The sequence below is a fragment of the Peromyscus leucopus genome, chromosome 23, assembly GCF_004664715.2.
Source record: "Peromyscus leucopus breed LL Stock chromosome 23, UCI_PerLeu_2.1, whole genome shotgun sequence".
NCBI lineage: Eukaryota > Metazoa > Chordata > Mammalia > Rodentia > Cricetidae > Peromyscus > Peromyscus leucopus.
Window position 1 is genome coordinate 3,112,657 of NC_051082.1, and position 25,765 is coordinate 3,138,421.

General features: G+C 51.1%; 1 protein-coding gene across 1 annotated transcript in view; it reads right to left on the reverse strand.

Moving 5' to 3' along the window:
- Myo18b (myosin XVIIIB) overlaps positions 1–25,765 on the reverse strand; it is a 216,633-nt gene that overhangs the window by 17,856 nt on the left and 173,012 nt on the right. The window contains 3 exon segments of the mRNA XM_037198646.1: positions 11,368–11,505; positions 12,749–12,793; positions 22,785–22,915. Coding sequence (XP_037054541.1) covers positions 11,368–11,505; positions 12,749–12,793; positions 22,785–22,915 — 314 coding nt within the window.

Consider the following 25,765-nt stretch of genomic DNA (forward strand, 5'->3'; position numbering starts at 1 on the left):
GAGGAGACCGGGACGTCCATGAGCCAAGAAAGGTTTGAAGGACACCAGTGTTGCCCATCCTGACTTAGGTGGCAACGATAGAGCTCTGCTCAGTTTCCGAATGTTTTGTCAAGTTGTGCCTGCTTGTATATACATTTCAGGAATATGGTTTGGTTTTTGTTTTGTTTTGTTTTGTTTTAACAAAACTTGAAGTCAATCAGACTCCAGGAGGAGGTTCTGTCACTAGTCACTAGTGATTTATTCCAATGGTTTTATATAAGTTGGAGGTTCATTTATGTGAGCCTCAGATTTGTGTGTGTGTGTGTGTGTGTGTGTGTGTGTATGCATGCATGCTCTGGTGCATACACACACACACACAAGTATATGCACACAGGTTTGTTCATTCAGGACAGAGGTTGATATCTGGTGTCTTGTTCTATGACTCTCTTACCTTATTTTTTTTTAAAACCCTCTGCCACAGAGGTTGGAGCTATAGCCTCACTAGACTGTTGGGCCAGGAAGCATCAGGGACCTGACCATCTCTCTCTCTCCCCAGAGACCGGCTTACAGACCCACACAGCCACCAGCTTACAGACCCACACAGCCACCCCCCCCCCCCCCTTACAGACCCCACACCACGCCACCCCAGGCTTACAGACCCACAACCAGCCACACGGCTTTTACAGACCCACACAGCCACCAGCTTACAGACCCCCCACCACAGACCCCACACAGCACAGCTTACAGACCCACACAGCCACAGCTTACAGACCCACACAGCCACCACAGACCCACACAGCCACAGCTTACAGACCCACACAGCCACCAGCTTACAGACCCACACAGCCACAGCTTACAGACCCACACAGCCACAGCTTACAGACCCACACAGCCACCAGCTTACAGATCCACACAGCCACAACTCTTATAGACCCACACAGCCACCAGCTTCTTACAGACCCACACAGCCACCGGCTTACAGACCCACACAGCCACAGCTTACAGACCCACACAGCCACTGGCTTACAGACCCACACAGCCACAGCTTACAGACCCACACAGCCACAGCTTACAGACCCACACAGCCACAGCTTACAGACCCACACAGCCACAGCTTACAGACCCACACAGCCACAGCTTACAGACCCACACAGCCACAGCTTACAGACCCACACAGCCACCGGCTTACAGACCCACACAGCCACCGGCTTTATATGTGCAGTAAGTACTTTACCCACTCAGCACACAGCCCTACACGTCCCATTTTCTGAAAGTGTCATGGGCTTCACCATCGAGGACCAAACAGGACAGAGCCTTTCTTTGTGTGGGATCCTTTCAGGAGGGGCATGGGTCCTGTGGATGAGCCCTGAGTCCCCCGAAGATTGCCTTGGTCTCTTGTTGGTGCTCTGCCCACGACCAGGGGTCAAGGGTTTACATTGACCACTCTCCTCCAGTCTCAGCACCTGCCCCACTGACCACCCCCCAGTACTGATGAGTCTGTAAAGAACCTCCATGGCCTAGAAAGACATGGAACCCTCTTCACAAACCAGTCACTAAGGATGTTCAGAGCGTATCAAATCATCCTGTGCTCCAGTTCTAAGAATACAGAGAGGGTAAACACCGAGCTGCAGGAATAGGATCAACAGAGAAAACTAAGCCTACGTCGAGAACAAGCTTTTTAAGATAAGACCCATCCATTCACATATCTATAATTAATGAGCTAATTACAAATGAGTGTTATCTAATCATGGGCGCTGCCCTCCTGACAGGTCCTTGGCTCTAGTCTGGGGCAGAGTAATTGCATTTCCTTGAGCAATACAACTTTACTTAACAAACAATACCCTGTAATTTAGACCTTTTTACTAATTCAAGGCAGACAAATAAAATAAAACCGAGTGGGGCAGGGCAGGATGACAGTGCTGGTGTCTAACTAGATCATTTTCTTTAAACGAAAACGAGATCAAGCCAAGAGTATGGGCGGAGTGTTTATAGAAAGCAGCCCCCCCCCCCCGCCAGGGGAGGAGCAAGGTTGCGATCATCTTTTAGCCAGACTAGGGCAATCCATTCAGTAGGTTCAGCAGTAATGAGAGAGGATTATGCAGCAATTAAGAGCTCCATGGTTGTATGAGGTAGAATCTTTCATTCAGTGACCTCCACCGGCCCTCACACTGGGACACGTCCACAGGAGTGAGCCCAGAGAGAACTCCAAATACCCCAGCGCTGACTATGAGATAACAGACAGGCCACCAGCACTGACTATGAGATAACAGACAGGTCACCAGCGCTGACTATGGGATAACCAACAGGTCACCAGCGCTGACTATGGGATAACCAAGAGGTCACCAGCGCTGACTATGGGATAACAGACAGGTCACCAGCGCTGACTATGGGATAAAACAAAAAAAAAAAAAAAAAAAAAAAACAGACAGGTCACCAGCGCTGACTATGGGATAACAGACAGGTCACCAGCGCTGACTATGGGATAACAGACAGGTCACCAGCGCTGACTATGGGATAACCAGACAGGTCACCAGCGCTGACTATGAGATAACAGACAGGTCACCAGCACTGACTATGGGATAACAGACAGGTCACCAGTGCTGACTATGAGATAACAGACAGGATAACAACACAAGCACTGACTATGAGATAACAGACAGGTCACAGCACAAAAACAACAGCAGCTGACTATGAGATAACAGACAGGTCACCAGTGCTGACTATGGATAACAGACAGGTCACAGTGACTAAAAAAAAAAAAATGAGATAAAACAGGTCACACGACTATGAGATAACAGACAGGTCACCAGCTGACTATGGGATAACAGACAGGTCACCAGCACTGACTATGAGATAACAGACAGGTCACCAGCGCTGACTATGGGATAACAGACAGGTCACACACGCTGACATAGACAGGTCACCATGACTAGGATAACAGACAGTCACCAGCTGACTATGAGATAACAGACAGGTCACCAGTGCTGACTATGAGATAACAGACAGGTCACCAGTGCTGACTATGAGATAACAGACAGGTCACCAGCACTGACTATGAGATAACAACAGGTCACCAGCGCTGACTATGGGATAACAGACAGGTCACCAGCACTGACTATGAGATAACAGACAGGTCACCAGCGCTGACTATGAGATAAAACAGGTCACAGAGATAACACAGGTACATGATGGGATAACAGACAGGTCACCAGCACTGACTATGGGATAACAGACAGGTCACCAGCACTGACTATGGGATAACAGACAGGTCACCAGCGCTGACTATGGGATAACAGACAGGTCACCAGCACTGACTATGGGATAACAACAGGTCACCAGCACTGACTATGGGATAACCAACGGGTCACCAGCACTGACTATGGGATAACCAACGGGTCACCAGCACTGACTATGGGATAATGGACAGGTCACCAGTGCTGACTATGGGATAATGGACAGGTCACCAGCGCTGACTATGTGCTGACAGACAGGTCACCAGAGCCCAGGGAAGAACGAGGTCTTTGAGTGGGAAGACACTTGTGCTCGGGTCTGTGAGGTCACCAATGGGACACAAACATTCCATGTCCCCCCCCACCGCCTCCATCTTGTCTGCTCCTACAAACCTCTCCCCGCAGGGAAATACTGTTTTCCTCTCTCAGGACCATTTTCTGGCTACAGGTGAAGTAACCACTGTCCTTTGTGGGTGTCCCTGCTCCCCCAGAATCCCCACAGTTCACGGGGACTTACCCAGCCTCCCAGAATCAGGTGAGAACCCTGGAGCCTAAGGTGAGAGGGGGGTGGCCTCCGTTACTTGTCCTTTTCCTGGCTGTCTCCCTAGGCTCAGGACCCTGGCAGAGCCATCCAGAGAGAAAGCTCTTTGAAGCTGGCCTTAGAATGGTGCAGCATGCACTTGACTGACTTCAGGAGCCAGCAGAGGCTGGCAGAGCAGAGAGGCCAGCAGGGAACCAGGTCCTGTGACCGCTGCACTCAGGGATCCAGCCACACCTGAGGCTCTGCCTCTCTCCTTGGATCTCCCAGACAGACACTTTTCCTTTTTGTTTGAACAAGCCGAGTTTCCTTTAGCATCACTGACCTCCACCAGCAAGCCTTGCCCAGGACTCCACCCAGAGCTCCATGCCTTTCTTAAACCTTCACTTCGCTAGATGTCCCCAAACACACTAAGCCCTCTGTAACTCAAACAGAGCTCACTGACACCCCATTTCCCTGACAAGGGAGATGCTTGTGGGGTGCCGCTATGGATCTAGCCCTGGCCTCCCTCTCCAGGAACCCCTGGCACAGGCAAGGATGAAGACCACAGGCTGGGGGCAGTTTTTGCTTGCTGAATGTCAGCACGGTGATCAGGCCTTGCGTGGTCAAGCCATGGCTGTCCATACTTTCACTTCGGCATATAGCCAGCCTGTGAATCCCGCCAGTGGTGAGGCTGAGGATGAGAAGCAGCGACTGACAGATGGAAGCTGAGATCAGTCTGGCTGGGTAGACACCCTGTGGATAAAGCACTTGCCTCCCAAGGGTGAAGACTCAAGTGTGGATCCCCAGGACCCTTTGTAAAACCAGAGGAGACTCTCTCTCCTCTCTTCTCTCTTCTCTCTCCTCTCTTCTCTCTTCTCTCTTCTCTCTTCTCTCTTCTCTCTTCTCTCTTCTCTCTTCTCTCTTCTCTCTTCTCTCTTCTCTCTCTCTCTCTCTCTCTCTCTCTCTCTCTCTCACTCTGTGTGTGTGTGTGTGTGTGTGTGTGTGTGTGTGTGTGTGTAATCCCAGCACTCCCATAGCAAGAGGGAGGTGGAGACGGGACACTTCCCAGCAGCTCAGGGGCCAGCTAGCCTGGCACACATCTGTGCACAGTGAGAGACCTTGGTTTCAGTGGAAGGCGAGAACCGACCCTGGAGGTCAGGCTCTGACTCCCACATAGGCACCACGGTACATGTGTGCCTACCCACACCCCACAAAAGAGAAATCAGAGAGAGCTACCAGCCTTCCCTCCATCCTTCTAAGTATAATCCTCGCCAGCCTCAGTTTACCTATCATCAGGCTCCCTGTCTGCTTTTTGCCCCAGGCCTTCAGCCCCACACCGTGTTCCATCTGGTACTGCTCAGCACTCACTCTGTGACAGGAGCCAGCAGGTCCAGCCTACCCTTGGACATCAACATCACCCTTTTAACTGACCACGTGAGGGACCTTCAGATGTCTGTTCCCCCAGCACTCACCTGCTCCACGGAGAGTTTTTAAGCTCTGATTAGGTGCCTGACACCATGTTATATGGTGAGGCCCAGAGGGCCCAAGACAAGGCTTGTAGCCTCTGAGGGTTCCGAGTCTAGTGACAGAGGCCAGCGCCATTCAGAGCTCATCTGCATGGCAGAGGGAGTGCGGGAACTGGTTGAGGGAGATTTGTGAGGCACAGTGGAGGAGCAGCTGGCTCGCCAGGGACTCAAGGCCGGCTTGCAAGGCAGGAGATATATGATCTGAGTCACGGGGTGGAGAAGGAGCAGACAGTCGAGAAACACAGGCCATGCGACCACATTAGCGTGAAGAGAGGGACAAAGCAGCAGGCACGAGAGAGGCCGCCAAGTCACAAGGCAGAGAGGGGGACGGTGAAGGCAGAGAGGGGGACGCTGACGCCACAGTCAGAGGCAAGGGTTCCCTGGAGGGCACCATCAGCTGGCTTACACATTTGAACTCTACTCCACAGGGCATAGGTCAAGGTTGAGCATAAGCAAACCATGGGCGTGGCTGTGGTTTAATAAAACTTTATCGACATAAACAAGATGAGGGCCAGATGTGGCCTGTGCCCATGGTATAAGGAGCCATGGAAACCAGATTACCATGGTGGAGAGACCACACAGGCTCAAGTACAGAGGAGGGGACAGAGGATGGGGTGGGTTGCCAAGTCTTTCCCAGAGTCCTGGAGAGGAAGGATGATCACGGCGACAGGTGCTGGGGTCGCTGTGAGTGCGAGGGACCAGCTGGAACAGGGACAAGAGGCTGAGGTGGATCAAGGGTTGCCTCCGGAGTGACTTGATGACTGACGGAACCCATAATGGCATGGATGACACCGGTGGGTGGGGAGAGGCGACTGCCATGAGCACATCTTAGGGGATAGGAGGTGGAGAGACACTCCTGAGAGGCTAAAGACGTTCAGAATCTGGGGTAACACAAGTGCCGCAGTGCGAACCCGAACGCTTCTGTAGCCGGGGAGTCAGCGGTCACAAGAGAATGAATTCTGTCCAGGCAAGGACAGAGAAACATCCAAGTGGGCAGCAGTCCCTGGGCACCCCAGCATTCGGGGAGGGGTAGGAAGGAAGGGACCCAGAAAGGTGTTTGGGGGGGTCTCTCAGAGGAAGAGATGTTGGCACAGTTGTGAACAGAGCTCTCCAGAGAGCTGGGTGTTTCTGACACTGAGGAGTCATCAAGGAAAAAGACAGAGCGAGGAATGCGGTGTCTCTTTGGAAGCTGCTGGCAATCGTAAGAAAGTTCGTGGTGGCGCACATCTTCAGCCCCAGCACTGGGGAGGCAGAAGCAGGCAGATCTCTGTGAGTTCGAGGCCAGCCTGGTCTATGTAGTTTCAGTGAGGTGGTGAGGGCAGGTTTGGAGATGAGGTAAACTGAGGGACAGACATATGTGGAGAGAGGAAGTGAAGAGGGGTCATGCAGGCCTCCCTTTTGAGAAGCCTGGATGTGAACAGAAGAAGAAAGGAATTAGTTGGCCTATGAAGTGATGGGCAGGACAGGAATGAGAGGACCCTAGCCCCGGGAGAGAGGGAGGGAAGGAGAGGGTGCTGGAGAGAGCGGGGTGCCGGAGGGAGCAGTGTTAACTGTCTCACAAGTGAGGGTGGGGACTGAGAAGCGCTGACACCCATCTGAGCCCCGTGTGCAGGTGGCCTGAGGACTGTCAGTGTGCAGCAGAACCCGTGGCCAAGGCTGAGGCTCTGATGGGTGTGGAGCGAGGGGCAAGAAGAAAGGATTGCCCTCCTTGGGAGTCCCAGAGTGTCCTAGAGACAAAAGCAAGGAGGTGAGGGAGCCATGCAGTTGAAGAGGTTCCAGCAGGGGACAGTCTCAGAGGGCAGGAAGCAGGTGCTGGACATGGCAGGACTCGGGGGAAGGGGGTGCAGCCCCCATCCCCACCCCGCCCCCACCAATTGTTCTGAGTGGCTTCCTGAACCAAGTCAGCTGCTACCACCCAGGCATAAGCTCACCCTCCGGGGCCGTGGAGGTGATTTAGTGTCTGTCTCCAGAAGGGCTCACATTTATCAGTGGCAGCTGCTTGGTTCCAGCCGGCCATAAGTCACAAGGCTTTGGGTGTATTTCTCCGGAGCCGACGTCCTCTTGTAAATAACATGGGAATGCTCTCAGCTCCCGGCAGAAGTCTGCCCTCTCGCTCTTCTGTTTTCAGAGCGACCTTCTTTTTCAGCAGAACTGTAAGTGCCCAAGAAGCTCATTCATGGAGTCCTGCCAAGCACCAGGCAAGACCGGGCCAGGTGTGTAGGGACCCTCCCCTGTCTAGGGTGGGACGTGATGCCGGTTTTGTGATAGACAGCTATTCAAGTTCTAAGCGCAAGTGCCCTTTGACCTGGGGGAATCCACACAGAAGGACACGGGTTTGTCGACACCTGACAAGTTTGTGACAAAATGTCTAAAAAGCACCAAAAAGTGAAATAGGACAATCACAGTTAAATAAAGCAACTTGTCACTTAAGAAGCCCCTCCCAGGAGATAGAGTCAAGGCCTTGGAAGGAAAGAGTCCCAGACACATGGTGGATGCAAAGTGGAAAGGCACCATAGGATGTGTGAGGAGCACACACACACAGTGCTGTGCCTTCCAAGAGCTCACAAAAGTGCTATCTGTGAGTGTGAGAGACGTTTGTGAGTATGCAGAGAGAGGCGTGGACAGGTATACACCAAACCAAAGAGGGGCGAACCTTTTCGAAGATAACGAAGGTTAGGGGGTGGTATGGGGTGTTCTCCTGTTGGACTCTTAGCTTCTTATTTTTTTTAAATATTGAGTGATTTAGGAAGAACGATCATGCACACACCCGTGGGCAAAACGATCCTAAGATGATCATTTTGTTGTATTCACAGTAACGGAGAGAAATTAACTCCTTATCTTGTACTGATACGGCCTTACCCTTCTTTTTCTCTTGCAGTTTTTCAGGGAGGTCTCAGAGGCACTCAAACCAGCCCCAATTTTATGTTTTTTGAATCAGATATTTGAACCTGAGATTTTCTTCAGACAATTGCCACTGGCCGAGCATGTGGCAGAGGTCTTCAAGGCTCCACCCGGTCATCTTCCTGCTGAGACATACCACATCCTGGCACATGCTATCAGAGTAGACTGGGCTTGTCTGAGTCTATTCCACATGGTGGTGGCTTCTCTGTCTGTCACTCTGGTTCCTCTGTCACCATAGCAGCAGTGAGCGGTTCACCTTAATTACATATCTGCTGGACCCACAGTTTCTGACTCACAGACATTAGGTCCAGATTACATCAGGGTCGCCCTTGCAAGGGAAATGGAGCTGAAATCCAGAGAGCAAAGGACAGAGGTCATGCCTCTGGTGAAGGATTGCGACAGCCAATGGGGGATTCTGCGACTGGCACTCTCCTGGATTTGTGGGTGTCCTATTCTGAGCTATCACCAAACTGTTGATGGGGTTGCAAGCTGGTGAAGCCATTATGGAACTGCGTGGAGCACCCTCAAAACACTTAAAATAAATCCATTATATGACCCAGCTACACCACACCTTGGCATATGCCCAAAGGACTTTGCATCCTACTCCACAGATGTTTGCTTAGCCATAGCCACGCTCTTGGCTGCTCTACTCACAACAGCCAGGAAATGGACACAACATACATGTCCTTCAGCCAACAGTGAGTAATGGAAACGTGGTACAGATATACACTGTGGAATGTAAACAAAAACGCACTTTTGGGGCAGAAAAGATCATGTTACATGAGGTAACCCAGACCAGAAAGGCAACTGTCTCGTGTTCTATTTCTCCAGAGGCTCCCAGTTCTAGATCTTCAGATGTCAATAAAGATCCTGGAGTCACAGTGGCAGCCAGAAAAGTAAAACAGGACCATTGTGGGGGTGGGTGGGAAACTAGCAGAATACAAGTGATCTGATGGAGGAAATGAGACAAGAAGATCTCTAATGAGGGGATGTAGGGAGATCCGTACAGAAGGAGGAGGAAAGATAAAATAACAGTAGGGATGTCTGGAAAAGTCATTAGGAATCATACTATTAACTACCTAAAAACACCAATAGTGCACATAAGTAAATGACTAAATAAACATATACAGTTTAAATAAAAAAAATTCATCTGAGGTAACAACGTTCTTCAAGAGCCAAAGACCATCTAATACAAACTCCAACACCCTGCATAAGAAGCCCCCTCTTGAGTTGCTGGTCAGGATTATCCAAGGGATTCCCAAAGCATTGTAGACTATTGCTGTTGCCCAGAGGTGGAAGATAAGTCCCTATGGCTGGACACCATGCCCTTTGGACAGAATGCAGAGGACCTGAGTTGGAGCTTACTTAGATGCCTCCTTCCCAAGGACTAGATTTCCTGGTACAGAAGGCGCCATACAAGCTTCCAAAGGAGGGAAGCCACCAACAGTCCTACCCAGCTACGATGTCTGTGAGATATAACAAGGATCAGCATGGCATGGTAACACTAAGGGTGTAGTAGTGGCAGGCACACCATGGCTGTAACCAACAGCTAATGGTCTTAAGGCTTGCTGAACGAGAGGAAAATCATGCCTGGTACTGGAAACCCAGCCAACTACCCAGGGCAAGTGAAGTCATGGATCTTGGAGGAGAAACTACAACTGTCACTTTCCTAAACCAGCATGATCCCTAACCACACTCTAAATACTTGTCCTTACACCCACAGAAAAGTGTGGTTCTCTACCTTCATCAAGAAAACCTCTCCTTGCAGCATAGGGGCACCGTTACAGAAAACTATACAACCAATCAGAACGCAGAGTTATGGAGCCTAATCTCAGCAGATACATCTACAACTCCTGAGCCTAAGATTTGGGGACCGTTGAGAAGAGGGAGCAGAAAGATGATAAGAACAGAGAATCAAGGAGTTTGCTATGAGACTATGTGGCCTAGTAATGTCAGAAGCTATATCCATAAAGTACCACCGACATGACTGCCCAAACATGATCTGAACAAGAATGACATCAATAGACACACTAAAGTGGGTGGTGATGGTGGGGGTGGGTGGGAGGGGGACCCACGAGGTCTCAACCCTACACAAAGAACTGTAGGCAGCTGAGGAAAGCTGAGCACGTGACAGCCTTCCCCAGGGAAGATCACACCAGCCGGGCATCCAATACCAAATGATCCACCCTGAAAATATATCCGCACGACTAACATTATACGTACCGAGCAGGTTGTATTTATGTATCCAGGAATACACACAGACACCACCACCCTCTACACACACATATGAATATAACAACAATTAATGAGAAAGAAGCCATACATTTGAAAGAGAACAAGGAGGGGTATAGAGGACGGTTTGTAGGGAGAAAAGGGGAGAGGGGAATGATATAATCCTATAATAATCACAAAAATAAAATCAATAATTTAAAAGCTTCGCTTTCATTCTTCATTATTTGTAGGCTTGCATGTGTATGTACACTTGAGTGCCGTGGCTCTGGCAGTCTAGGAAAAGGCATTCAATCCCCTGGGGCTTAAGTCACAGGCGGTTGTGATCTCCCCAAAACAGGGCCGGGAACTGAGCTCAGGTGCTGGACAAGATCTGGCCGGCCAAGTTCTGCCGAGTCATCTCTCCAGCCCCGAGATGATAAAACCTTACATCAAAGATTTAAAATAAAATTTCTCCATGAGAAACACAGGGCAACAGATTTTTCTCTTGTAAAGTCTGTAGCTCACCATACTACAAGGCTGGATTCAAATGTCTCAGCTCAAGAAATCCTCCTGCCTCAACCTCCAGAGCCGCTGAGGTAACAGGCATAGTGCCAGCGTGCCTGGCTTTAGCTCCATTTTCCTTAGGACTCCACTCAAAACAGCAACCAAAAGCAAAACAAAGCCGTAACTGACCGTGCTTATTTCTAAACCAAAGAGCGGCTAGTGTGACCCCCGAGACGGAAGCAGCGATACAGACTAGTTATTCTTTGTTCACACCGAACTATTCCAAAGAACTGACGAGCCATGCCTGGTGGACGTCTGTGTTACAGCTGCGTCCTTCCTTACCACCGAGTCAGTGACTTCTCAGACCCGAGAGGGCGAGTAACCTCCTGAAATGACACAGCTGGGAAGTGGCCAGCACACCCGACCCCCAGGTTAGCCTGCAAGCCTGAGTGTTTGAGCTGTCATCCACATCCAGGTCACAGGGCAAGTCTCCTACCTGGGGCTGAGGAGAGGGCTGCTGACAGCTGACTGTCGAGAGGGGGTCCTCACGGTATCTGTGGCTAGGGACAGGGAACAGCTCATCCAGGACCGTAGACTGCCCTCTGGCTGGGAGCTGATGACAGAGACATTGTCCCTAGAAGCCAAAGTTAGGACACTGATCAGTGGCAATGGCAGCAAGGACCATAATCAGACCATCACTCCACACGGTGAGCCCGGCCCCTGCAGGGCATTCACCATGCTGTACCACAGACAGAGAACTCGTACTGGCCTATGAAATGGGAGGAAGCACTGGCACTTGGGTCTTAGCCAAGGCCACCAGACCAGTGCCTGATGGACAACCTGCTTGCTTTTATCCCAGTACCCTTGGTATTAACCATTGCACTCTTGGTAACACATACACACACACACACACATACACACACACATACACACACACACACACACACACACACACACACACTGTGGTGTTAAGCCCCCTCTGACTTGAGGGTCAAGCTTGCCCTTGAATTTTGCACCAAACGATAGGTTCATGGGATATACAGAGGGTGAAGGTCTTCAATCCTCCCTCACCTTTTGGGAATCGCCATGGCAAGCTGGGTCTTCTCTTTATGTTCTTTGATTGTGAAAGTAGCACCAGGGGAGGATTACACAGCTACTCGTGTGTGTGTGTGTGTGTGTGTGTGTGTGTGTGTGTGTGTGTGTGTGTGCCCACACGTGCACATGGGCCCGTGCATGCACAAATGTGTGGTATATTTATGTGACACTAAGTAGGTCACCATGGGGGCAGGGGCTTGACATTAACCCTGTCCTCATGATGGCTTCCTAGCAGAGGAGAAAATTATCTCTGTGAGTAGCCACAAAACGAAGGCTTCATCGGCACACCCACAGAGAGAGGCAGAGGGCCGGCTCCCAGGTTATGTAAGGACTTCCATTTCTTTCCTGGAGGAAAAGGGAAGTCAGTGTGGCGGCTGAGCCCTGCCTCGGAAAGGCGAGGGCTTGGTGGGAACAGCGCAGACACGGGTGTGGAGGTCAGCAAAGATCAGGGTACAGACAGTAGGAAAACAGGGACCACGGGTGAAGGAGGGGTCAAAGGTCAACACGGGACACAGGTGCCTATCTAAAAGGTCTATTCTGGGGCAACAGGGAGTCACTGGAGGTGGTGGGGGACAGTGACATGATCACTCACGGCTTCCCTCTGTCTAAACAAAGCCAGGCAGGCATTCAGAGTGCGCTCCCATGAGGCACATGCTAGACCGTGAAGTCCGAGCTTCACCGGCACTGCGGAGCGTTCTCCGGTTGGCTGCGGACTTTCGCCTTGCAAACTGCGCACGCAGAGCCGGGGGCTTGCCTTGGTAAGCTATGTGGGGCTTACTTACTCCTCTTTTCTGCTGCGGCTGCTGCAGTCCACGGCCGTCTGGACACTAGGAGAGACACAAGACGAGACGTGTCACGGTTGTGCGGCCAGGGCTGGGGCCTGGTCTCCAACACTACACACACCTGGGTTTGAATCCCATTTCCACCCTTTGCTAATGTACGGCTGTGGGTCAGTAGGCTGTCCTCTGCCTTCCGTGGCAAACTGTGGGTGATGACTAATACGTAGGCGTCCGCCCCTGCACCCGTGGGGTGGGCTCTGGTGAAGAGCACCGACTACTCATGAAAAGGACTCTGTTTCAACTTCCAGCACCCATATGGGAGCTCACAACCCCCTTGAACAACAGCTCCAGGGGATCCAATGTTTTCTTCTGACCTCCAAGGGCACTAGGCACATACGTGGTGAAAAGACATGTATGCAAGGCCAAGCACTCAGACATAAAACAAAACCAAACAAAAATTTGAAATGCAGCTGGCATCACTGGTATTCATCATATTGTTATTGACAACCTGCCTGGAGCTGGCTTCATATTCTTTGGGAAGCCAACAAATCAAGACACACAGGCGGGATAGCTTCCCGGGGGGCATTGTGGGAAATTCCTAATCTAATTACACCAGTAGCTATTCTTGAGGGAGAAACACTGTTCACACACTCTGCCCACACTACCTGCTTCCATTTTATTAATGAAGTTAGTACACTTGTGCACAAGGCCACTGAACTTCCAACCCCAGCTTTGTGGTGACCATGGGCATGCTGGTAATCACTGTGCCACAAGCCCCTAAATCTAAGTTGCGTTGACTCTGAGTCCTCAGGCTGGGCCTCCAGCCACATCTGCTGGGATCTGGGTAGGTCTGAGGAGGATGCACTTATTGCTTGTTTCTTTTTTCTCTAAAGATCTGCCACCCTAGAGGCCTCATCTTTCTGTCCCCAGTGGGCTGATGAGCTTATGGACCATGAACATGCCTTCCTCATCCTTCTGCACTAGGACTCACAGACCAGAAATCCACAGGCCATACTCTATCAGTTCAATAGCAAGGGGCTATTGAACCACACCACACCAAAGCTGCAGCAAATTGTTGTTTGTATCGAGAGTGTGTGTGCATGTGCATGTACATGTGTATGTGTGTGTACATGTATATGTGTGTGTGTGTGTGAGAGAGAGAGAGAGAGAGAAAGGGAGAGAGAGACGGAGAGGGAGGGAGGGAGGGAGAGGGGAGGGAAAGCGCATGTGCATGTGAATATGGGTGTGCATATGTGTGTGCATCTCTGTGTGTTCTGAGGTCAACCTTATCACTCCTCAGGAGTCATCCACCTTTGCTTTTTGAGGTGGCGTCTCTCATGGGCCTGGACTTCACCAAGGGTACTGCCCAGGCATCAAATCCCAAGGAGCCTCCTGTCTCTGCCCACCCAGGGATGGTAGTGCAAGCATGTGCCACCACCCCTGGCATTTTACGTTTTTTTAAAAAGTGCAGCCAGCGCTTTGGGCACAGTGCTTCTTTCCTGCCCCTCCCTATTTTCACCGTGAAGGTTCTGCCCATCACTGCCTCTGCGCTACACAGAGCACAGCTGCTCCGAGCCTTCACCATCTGACCCTGGCACAGCACAGAAGCATTTGTGTGTGTGTGTGTGTGTGTGTGTGTGTGTGTGTGTGTGTGTGTGTGTGTGTGACTGCATGGAGATGGGGCAGTAGGCTCCTCAGAACCTACATGTAGCTGAAGTTTTCTCCAGTCCTGCCTGGCCCACGGTCAGGACAAATCTCTCTCACCCGCCAGTCCCGCAGCCACTCAGACCCAACCGAGTAAACAGAGACTTACATTGCTTACAAACTGTGTGGTCATGGCAGGCTTCTTGTTACCTAGTTCTTTTATCTTAAGTTAACCCGTTTCTATAAACCTATACCTTGCCAGTATCTTACATGTTGATACTCATGGCAGCGGCTGGCAGCGTCTCCTGACTCAGCCTTCCTGTTCCCAGAATTCTCTTCTCTGCTTGTCCCGCCTATGCTTCCTGCCTGGCTACTGGCCAATCAGCATTTTATTTATACAGAGCGATGTCCACAGCACCTACAGCCAAATGTCCAATCCCAAGGACTCGTTTTGCTCTCGGTGAGAGCTGTGGAGGAAGCCGACAGTCTCATTCTCAGTTTGGAACCTACACTGCTGAGCTTGGACCCACTGGACGCCATTCTTTGCTAGGACAGCTCTGGACAGCAACCACAGAGCAAGCATAGGTGCTGACACTCATCCAGTCTTGATCCCTGAAGGCTGCTGTGGGGACTCAGCATTCAGAGCCACTACCTCCTGGAGGGAGTCTTTCCTCTGGACACTTGGCTACTTTCTGCTGTCATATTTCACCACTGTCTCTGCTGGGCTACACTGTCTGTGTGATGCTTTTAGACCTGCTCTGTAGGAGCAGACTCCATGGAATGTATGAGTCCCATCCACATGCTGGCTGCCTGCATGGCTTCCCAATGGGCTCAGCCACTGAGGCATCATCATCCAACTGCAGAAGGAAGAAGTGAGGCAGAGGCCATGGTATTTATTCCCCGATTTTCTCTCTGCTGCAGGCTGTTGGACTGGTTATCTGCTGCAGCCTCCTCCATGTGGCCATCCTCTTCTTCCAAGAATTTACACCTTCTCTTGACCTTTTAACCTAGTGGCAGTCATTGGCCCTGGTTCTTGGCCACGGCTGGATGCTTCTTCACCCCCGGTGGCCCCTACTCCACACACACAGCTTTGTAAACAGCACCTTTGTAGGGAGTTGGCCTTCATGCTCCTGCAGACTACTCTGCATCATAGGTCCAAGCCTATGATGGTTTCCAGCTGAACAGGGAGATCTGGGTTTCCCATGCCTTATGAATGCACCATGTAGCCCACCATTGGGAGGGGGAAGGGAATGCATCTGAGTCCATCTCATAAGAAACAAAACTGTAGCTACCATTACTGCACCCAGCTCCCACTCCCCTACCCATGCCTGTGCTTGGAGCAAGCCAAATCCAAGTCAGTAATCCTCTATTAATGGCAAGCAGAGGCTGGGGGGGGGGGGGAGACAGGAGAGCTGTCCACGGTGCTGATCCGGTTGGCTGCACCTGCGAGGAGGCTCAAACCCCAGCCCTTGGCTGGCGTCGGCGGTCCTTTCTGTCATCCTGGTCAGCGTTGTTTTCCAAAAGGAACTTGTGCCAGGAATTCTCAAACAGGCATTGGTGAGGATCAAGGTAATTGATTAAATGTCTTCAAATGCATTCCTCTGGGACACCTGTGCCAGACGGCCGCAGTCTAAATGCAAATACAGCCCGAGAAGTAACGCCTGAATTCATTTGCTCTGTGCCGGTGACTGACATGAGCTCACCATCATGGCAGCCCAGAAGAGAGCAGAGACCTTGGTATGAGATGAAGGGCACACGGCATGTGATAACAAAGCCACCTTTGAGGCTGGCAGTATGGCTGCCTCAAAACCAAGGCATGGCCTTGTCACTTAATACATGCATCAGTGCAAGACTCTAGACACCCGTGAGACTCAGTTTCCTTATCTATAGTTTGTGGAAAGATAATGATAGGAGCCCAGAGACTATGCAAGGGCAGGCTGTGAGCACCAAACAGTAACAACTGTCCTCCAGAAAGGTCACGTGTCCTCATCATCGCCGGTTCCTGCACTGTTGGAAATAGACACCGTGAATTGTGGGAGCTTTGACTCTCTGGGAATCCATCTCATCAGCGGTGTGTTGGATACAGTCATGCTCAGAAATCCAGGCAGCCTGCACAGCACCATTTAAGCACATGCTACAGGGCACAGGGGCCCGTGCTGTGACTCTGACTGAGTGTCAACCTTCTTTGACAAATGCAGAGCTCACTCAAGCCGTTCTTCCAGGTCAGGTCATATTCATCACACCTGGGGGCCAGCTATGAGGAGAGAGCTGTGGGGAGAAGGCTGTCCTCTCATGAAGTGGAGAACTTCACATTCTGGCCAGAGCCAGGGCTCAACAGTGAGTAGTTGACTCACAGTATGTCCTCAGAAGGCTGGTTTCTGGTTCCATCCAGATCTGTCCAGGTCTCCTCCACAGCCTGATGTTGGATAGGTCATTAGAGCATGTGTGTTGGGGAATGCTCTGATTCCACTCTCCCTGGCCTCCCAGGATACACTCGCTCCCAGAGTGCTCATCTCAGATGGGCCCAGCAGAAACTGGCACGCTTTTATCTGGGGCTCTGAAGGGAAGGGTAACCTGTGAGCCTCTTCACAGCACCACATCCCCAGGCAAAGCAACAGGCAGAGCAGCTGTAGATTCTGGAGCCGGGAATAGATGGTGTTGCCTGTCAGCCAATGCAGTCCTCTTTCCATGACTAATGAGCGTGTTCCAAGCCTGGGGGACACACTGAAAACATTCCCCCCATTAATCTAAGAAGGCTGATGCCACAGTCTAACTGTCAGTGCCAGGCCCCGGTGCAGAGTCACACAGGCTTTTAAGCACCACTGTATGCTGCCCGACTTTCTGGGCACGCAGCTCCGCTTCCAGCCTGCGAGGCCCGCTCCATTAAGATCTAATTCCGTGTGAATTGCAGAATTGTGATTTGGCATCATGTGAGCAAGTCTCTCAAAGATTCTCCTCCGGCCGTCTGAAGAGTTAGGTTTTCTCTCTCCCCTGACTTCTCCCCCCGCCTCCATTCCCCACCCCAGTGGTCTGAGTCCTAATTGAGAATTCATAAAGAAGCATCTAGGGCCAATCCTTCAGGCTCCGATCCGAACCTCTTATTGAAGATAAGCAGGCACAATGTATAGCTTAGAGCTGCTGATGTGGGGACTGGGCTGGCATCGGGGCAGGAACTGGGAGCCCTGCTCTGTGCGGTTGACTTACAGTGGTCAACTTATCTTCTTGTTTTCGATAGTCAGTGATGTTCCTCCTGGGTTGTCAACTTGGTTATTTTCTTGTCAACTTGACACAAATTAGAGTCATCTGAGAAGAGGAACCTCAGATGAAAAAAGATGCCTCCGTCGGAGTGGCCTATAGGTGAGTCTATACAGTAGTTTCTTGATTAATGATGGATGTGGGGGGGTCCACCCCATTGTGGGTGGTGCCACCCCTAGACAGGTGGTCCTGCATGTCACAAGAAGGCAGGATGAGCAAGCCATGAGGAGCAAGCCAGTAAACAGCATTCTGTGGTGATATTTTTATATGTGCTCTAATAAATAAAGCTTGCTTGGAGATCAGAGAAAGAAGCCAGTCACTATATTAAACATAGAGGCTTTCAGTCTGAGGATTCATGGAAACAGGATCAGCTGAGGAGTTGGTTGGCTCTGGCTTGTTCTGCTTCTCTGATCTTTCAGGTTTTCACCCTACTATCTGGCTCCGTGTTTATTATTATTATTATTATTATTATTATAATTATAATTATTATTTATTAGTTCATGATACAGCCTTCCTCCATGGTGTTTGCTTCAGTTCCTGCCTCCAGATTCCTGCCTTGAGTTTCTGTCCTGACTTCCTTTGATAACTTACTGTGATGTAGAACCATGAGCCAAAATGAACCCTCTTCCTCACCAAGTTGATTCTGGTCATGGTGATGGCCAGCATTAGAAACCCTAAGACAGTGGTGAACAGGAGATCTGAGCACTACTGACCCTTTGGAATGAGCCAGAACTTCCCTGTAGACGTCTTTTCTTTCCCACTATCTGGGAACTGAGAATCTCAGTGGTTTCAGCAAAGCACCGTGAGAGAAGGATTGGAGAGGGAAGAAAAAGGAGAAAAGCCTGGACGTCCTCCCCCAGGACCTGCATGTGACATGGTCCTGTAGTGTGATGCAACTCTGTCCTAGATGGTGGCGCTGCTCTGGGGACTGTGGAAACATGGAGACTGTGGCCTAGCTGGCAGAGTATTAGAGCTGTGGGAGGTCCCTTAAAGGTGACCCCAGCTTCTAGTTCAGAGTGAGAACATGCCAGGCTGCACGCCCTTTGTCTTCCCAGCTGACATGCCCCCTTCCACAAGAGGTCACACCTATGAGACAAACCTCTCCTCTCTTAAGAAAGAAGTTAATACAAAGTTCTTCTCGCACTTTCTAGAACAATCCTCTCTTGACCCTTGTTCACTCTTCCTCGGATTCTCCACTCATAGGTCTGTGCTGTCTCCTCCTTAGTGAGCCGGGGCCACTTTTCCCACTGGTCACCTGCCACCAGAGGCTTTTTCACTTCCCACAGAGCCAGCCACACTCTTAGTTTTTAGATTTATATTAATTTGTCCATTCATTTTCACACATACACACACCACATAACACACACACACACACACACACACACACACATACACACACACACTCCATTCCTTAGTCATTCAACAAACCCAGGCTCCGGGCATGGCACTGAACATTTCACACAAGCTATTCAGTGCCCGTTCACCATAAGATGGTGAAAAAAGTGGCAACAAAAAGAGAGAAAATGCAAAGCCCCAGCAGGATGTCTGGATGGGACATATACTCAGGGAAGGGTTATGAAACGGATGGATGGGTGGATGGGTGGATGGATGGGTGGGTGGATGGATGGGTGGATGGATGGATGGATGGATGGATGGATGGATGGATGGATGATGGATGGATGGGTGGATGGATGGGTGGGTGGGTGGGTGGATGGATGGATGGATGGATGGATGGATGGGTAGGTGGATGGATGGATGGGTAGGTGGGTGGATGGATGGATGGATGGATGGATGGGTGAGTGGATGGATGGATGGATGGATGGATGGATGGATGGATGGATGGATGGGTGGGTGGGTAGGTGGATGGATGGATGGATGGATGGGTGAGTGGATGGATGGATGGATGGGTGGATGGGTGGATGGATGGATGGGTGGATGGGTGAGTGGATGGATGGGTGGGTGGGTGGATGGATGGATGGGTGGATGGGTGGATGGATGGTGGATGGGTGAGTGGATGGATGGATGGATGGGTGGATGGATGGATGGGTGGATGGATGGATGGATGGGTGGATGGGTGGGTGGATGGGTGGATGGATGGGTGGGTGGATGGGCGGATGGATGGATGGATGGGTAGATGGGTGGATGGGTGGGTGGATGGGTGGATGGGTGGGTGGATGGACGGATGGATGGATGGATGGGTGGATGGGTGGGTGGATGGGTGGATGAACAGAGGCAATGAGCAATGGCTGAGCTCCCCCCAGCACGTGCTTCTGAATGCAGCATTGTGGTTTTTACCTCTTATAATCCATCTTAGAAATGAAGAGATCAGAGTGACTGAATATTTGCTTGAAGTCATGCAGATATTTAGGGACCCTTAAAAAGAATTGCAGAGTCTATGTCTTCCCCTCCTCCAACCACAGCAATCCTATTCGCTGCCTGGGGTGCTCCTGGGCACCAGGCACATCTCTTGACCCCTATGTTCAGTCATCACACCACACCTCCACAGCTTCCCTGAGGCATGGGCCAGTCCCCTCCCAGCCTGAGGAACTGTGAGGCTGATGGTGGGAACTGGAGGCACAGTCAAGCAAAAAAGACACTGGAGGCTCAGCAGCGAAGAAGATGCATGGCCTCCGGTGTGTAGACCAGAATAAGATGGTCTCGAGCTGGACTCAGTTACCCAAGGCCCGAAGTTCAGAAAAGATGGGCCCAGGCAGAGGAGAGGGTGAGTCTTGTTGCCAGGGAAACAGACAGAGGAAGGTTCTTGTGTGTGTATCATCTGGGGTAGCAAACCTCTAAGGATGGAGGGGATCCCTCATACCACAGACTGGGGTGATGTCTGGGGTGCTCTGTGACCTCATCCTGGTTCACTCCCCATCTGAGAAGTCTGGCCTCCACTTCATGCCACAACCTGTCCCCACCCCTCCAAGCATGATTACTCTGCCTCCTTTGAGATCCCTTCTCCTTTTTTATTATTTATTGGGAAAGTGACATCTCTCAATGAAAATGAACATGGCTCCAGTATTTGGCTCAGAGGCCAAAGATCCCAGTGTCCCCAGCCATTCCATGTCACTGTCATGAGCACAAATGTTCTGGGAAAGCCAGTGTCCACTCCTAGAACACGTCAGTGATAAAAGATTCAACACATGCAATCTTTTCCCTGAGAAGCTGATGGAGGAGGTGGGAGGGACATTACTGGAGGGACACTTCCTGAGGGAAGTGACTGCACCAATGTCTGCCAACTCACCTACAGTCTGGCCACTGCTGAGCAGGGAACAGAAATTCTGGGCACTTCACCTGCCCAGCATCTCTGTCTTGCTGTGGTTGGACATGTACTTCTTCACAGGTCAAGGTTATTGACCCCTGGGAACTTCCCCAAGGAAGGTGATAATTACATTCCCAATCTAGGTATGAAAGTGTGGCTAGGGAGGTAGAGTGTTGGCCATGTGAGCAGAAGGACCTGAGTGTGAGCTCCAATACCCATGTGAGGAATGACTGAGTGTGAGCTCCAGTACCCATGTGAGAAATACCTGAGTGTGAGCTCCAGTGTCCATGTGAGAAATGCCTGAGTGTGAGCTCCAGTACCATGTGAGAAACACCTGAGTGTGAACTTTAATATCCATGTGAGAAATGCCTAGTGTGAGCTCTAGTACCCCTGTGAGAAATGCTGGCCATTATGGCACATGCTGGCAATCCCAGCATTAGGAGAGCAGAGACAGGCAGATCCCCGGGCGCACTGGCCAGCCAGCCTAGCTAGCGAGAGATTCTGTCTCCACAAACAAGGTAGATGGCACCTGAGGAATGAGGAATGACAGTCAAAATTGACCTCTGGCTTCCACATGCACACATGTGCCTATGCACCTGCACATACATGAACACACCAGCACACAGGCGTCCACACACTGAGTGCAAAACACATAGAAAAGAGCCTCCTAAAACAGGGTGCTGGGAAAGCTGGTGAATGTGTGTGTTCATTGCACAGACTTTAGAAAATAGATACAGAGAGAGAGAGACAGAGAGAGACAGAGACAGAGACAGAGACAGAGAGAGACAGAGAGTGTTACATGTGTCCTCTCCCTCAGTGCCAGGGTTTCTCAGGTCTTGACTCATCTCTAATCCTGATATCTGGTTCTTCCATGGAGAAAATCACGGTCGACCCATAACCCCCTCTGCCTACTTCACCTGTCAGGCTTGAGCCCTAACTGCAGGAGCGATAGCACACGCCTTTAATCTCAGCACTTGCGGGAGTGGGGGGCGGGCAGAGGCAGGGGGATCTCTGTGAGTTCAAAGGCCAGCCTGGTTCACATGGCAAGTTCTAAGCTAGCCAGGGCGGCACAGTAAGAACACTCCTCAAGAACGAAGTGTTTCTTTCGTGAGGAGAGGTTTACAAAACTTCTCGGGTTCCGACTCTGTGCACAAAGCTAACTTGCTGCTTGACTTGGAAGGTCCCTGAAGTCAGGGTCCTTGGAACAGAGAAGCTTTCTCCCCAGGGCCTGGTATTTGGCTGCTCTGACTGCACCAGCAAATGGGTCGGGGCTGGCAGACTCCCAGTGCTGCTCCTTAGGTGGGGACAGAGGCAGCCGGGCCACCAGGAGGGAGCCACATCTTCGGGCTGCTTAGCACAAGTCTATGCAAGAGGCTGCACCATGGAGGCCGCAATGGGGCAGCCACGCGGCGGGAACAGGTAGCCGTGCCGGCAGGACAAACGCATTGGGATGACAGGGGAAGCCCGGGAACAGGCTGCCACACCCTCCTGCCGTGATGGACTGGCGTCCCTGAAGCATAAGTCAAGGTAAGCTCACGTTTAAGCAGCCGGATCTAGGAGTTGTGTCACAACAACAAGAAAGCTGTGAACACAGGCCTAGACCGGACAAGCTGCTTCTCCAGAACCCCTCACCGGTCTGGTCTCTTTCCAACTGCCTCACTCACGTCCAGCAAGCCAGGTCCCGGGCTTCATGGTGACAAGGACGGTGGCGTCTCTCTTCTCTCGGTCCAAACCACCCAGCTATGCTTGCAACCCTCAGAGGTTTTTGTGTGCCCGGGCAGGTACAGCCTGGGACCTCTGGGGACAACAGAGCTCTGCCGAGCACAGCCCCACCTCTGACCCAGTCACCTCTGACCCAGTCATCTCCCAATCTGTCACCTTTCTGTGTCACTATCGCTGGATGCCACCTCTTCCAACGCCGCCTGCAGGTCCGCGATGCGCCGGATGGACGTCTCCAGGTCTGTCTGCAATGTCTGCCTCACGGCGGCCAGCTCCTCCACATACTTCTCCTGCAGACATAGACCACAGAACCCGTTGGCCCTGAGCGAGAACGCCGCCCCACTCCAGAGTTCCGAGTGTGAGGGGGCTTCCCGAGCAGAGTCGACAGCTCATCAACACAGCCTTCCCAGGCTCTCGCTGCAGATGGGGAAAACGTGAAGCCCTGGGAGTCCCGGCAGATACAACACATTCTACACAGGAGGGAGAGACCATAGAGAGCCCTCCTGGCATGTCCCGGGCATGCAAAGCTAGGTCATCTGTGTAGGGTACTGCTCTGTGTGTGCGTGTGAGCCCAGAGCCATACTTGGATTTATACCACCGCCTCATTGAGAGCTCAGCCATCTTAAACGGATCAGTAAATGAGCCAATTAAGATGGGCCAGAGGCGCCTGGGAAAAAAGCTGAGCATGAGAGATGGACCTGGTGTAAAAGGTTTGGGGCAGCACAGTGCAGGGCTATGCCACCTGGGCATCCATCTTCCCGTTCTCAGTGGTCCCCCGGGCCATGCCTGCCAGTGTGTTGCAACATCCCCCGCCATGATGGTCATGGAGCAGCCCCTGAAACTGTAAGCCAGCACCCAGTTAAGTGCTTTCGTTTATCGGAGTTGCCACGGTCATGGTGCTCACAGCCAGAGACCAGTAACGAAGACACTCCCCAAAGTGGGATTTCCCTGTGGGGCCCCTGCAGAGCGACAAACCTGGCTGGCATTTACGGGGCACTTTCTGTGGCCAGCACTAGTCAACCGGTCAAAGCCTCCCTCACTGTTTGAGGGCCTGGCAGGTGAGTCATGATCATCAATCCCACTTCAGAGCTGAGGGACTGAGACCTTCCAGAACAAGGACTTAGCACATCTGCTAGAACTCAAGCTCCTGCCTCCCTTTATGGTACTCCTTCACCGAGCTCAGTACTTCCCAGCACTGCCATGGCTCAGTTTTGTCCTGACTCTTTGGAAAATCTCTGGTGTCCACAGAGCATCTATTTTTCAGTTTATCCTTTAACGTCAAGCTTGTTGATGGAAGGTGAGTCAACCCCTGGGGACTGGAGGTTAAGTCTGGAGAGAGAGAGTGGGCTGCCATGGCTTAGAGTATGTGGTGACATGTGGGGGCTGGATGCTGTTATATCCTACAGTGCACCAGACACCCCAAGTTAGAGAATCACCCAGCTATATCCAGAATCTCTCTTCTGGAAATTAATTCCACAGGGTTAGATCAGAAGGCAAAGCAGGGCCTTGAACACGAGCTTGCTCAGGGCAAGTGTGGCCAATGAAATGAGAAACTGAAAGCCAGAAGCAGTACCCAGCACTGGGGTGGTTAGGGAGATCACAGTACATCACTGGGATGTCATTAGATGGACATTAACAGAATTGAGGGTTGTGGTGATGTAGAAGGTATCCGTGAACACCACGGAGCAAACACAGTGACTGAAAGGACTGTCACCTGGAGTCTACAGCAACTACACACACCACATACATACCACACCCCACATACACACACACACACCAATACACCATACACACACAGACCACATACATACCACACCCCACATACACACACCCACCAATACACCATACACACACAGACCACATACATACCACACCCCACATACACACACACACCAATACACCATACACACACAGACCACATACATACCACACCCCACATACACACACACACACCAATACACCATACACACACAGACCACATACATACCACACCCCACATACACACACCCACCAATACACCATACACACACAGACACATACATACCACACCCCACATACACACACACACCAATACACCATACACACACAGACCACATACATACCACACCCACATACACACACACACAATACACCATATACACACACACATACATACCACACTCACATACACAACACACACCAATACACATACACACACACACATACATACCACACCCACATACACACACCAATACACATACACACACACACCACATACATACCACACCCCACATACACCACAATACACATACACACACACCACATACATACCACACCTCACATACACACACACACAATACACCATACACACACAGACCACATACATACCACACCCACATACACACACACACACCAATACACATACACACACACACCACATACATACCACACCCCACATACACACACACACCAATACACCATACACACACAGACCACATACATACCACACCCCACATACACACCACAAACACACCAGTACACCACACACACACACACCACATACATACCACACCCCACATACATATCAATACACCACACACACCACATACATACCACACTCCACATACACATCAATACACCACACACACACACACACACACACACACACACACACACACACGCATGCACACACACACAACATCACAAGACTAGGGGGGCCTTGGAGTCTCAGGGATGTTATGCATGTGGTGGGGTCCTGGGAGTGATTTTTTTAAGCTTCTCTGATCATCTAAAGTTTCCTTTTTGGTCCACTATTCAAGGAAACACACATGGCTAATGATGGAGGTGTGTGCAAGGTGAAGATGGAAGGGTCAGATCTGAGTGCAACTCCCAGACCCTCCGCCATCTCCAACAACCCTGTGACCACAGACAGCTTTGCAGGTCTCTGAAGAGTGAGGACAGTAATATCGCTAGAGGCAACAGAACAAGACCTGAACCCAAAATCCATGGGGCCGCGCACCCCAGGAACCCAGCAAGGACCACAGCTGTTTTTCATCTCGGGAATGGGCTCAGTCAGTATTCCTCTGTGGACCAGCCTCCCATCCTCACCACGGGGAACTGGACGGCATGAAGTCTTTCTGACTGGATTGAGCATTGCAGCA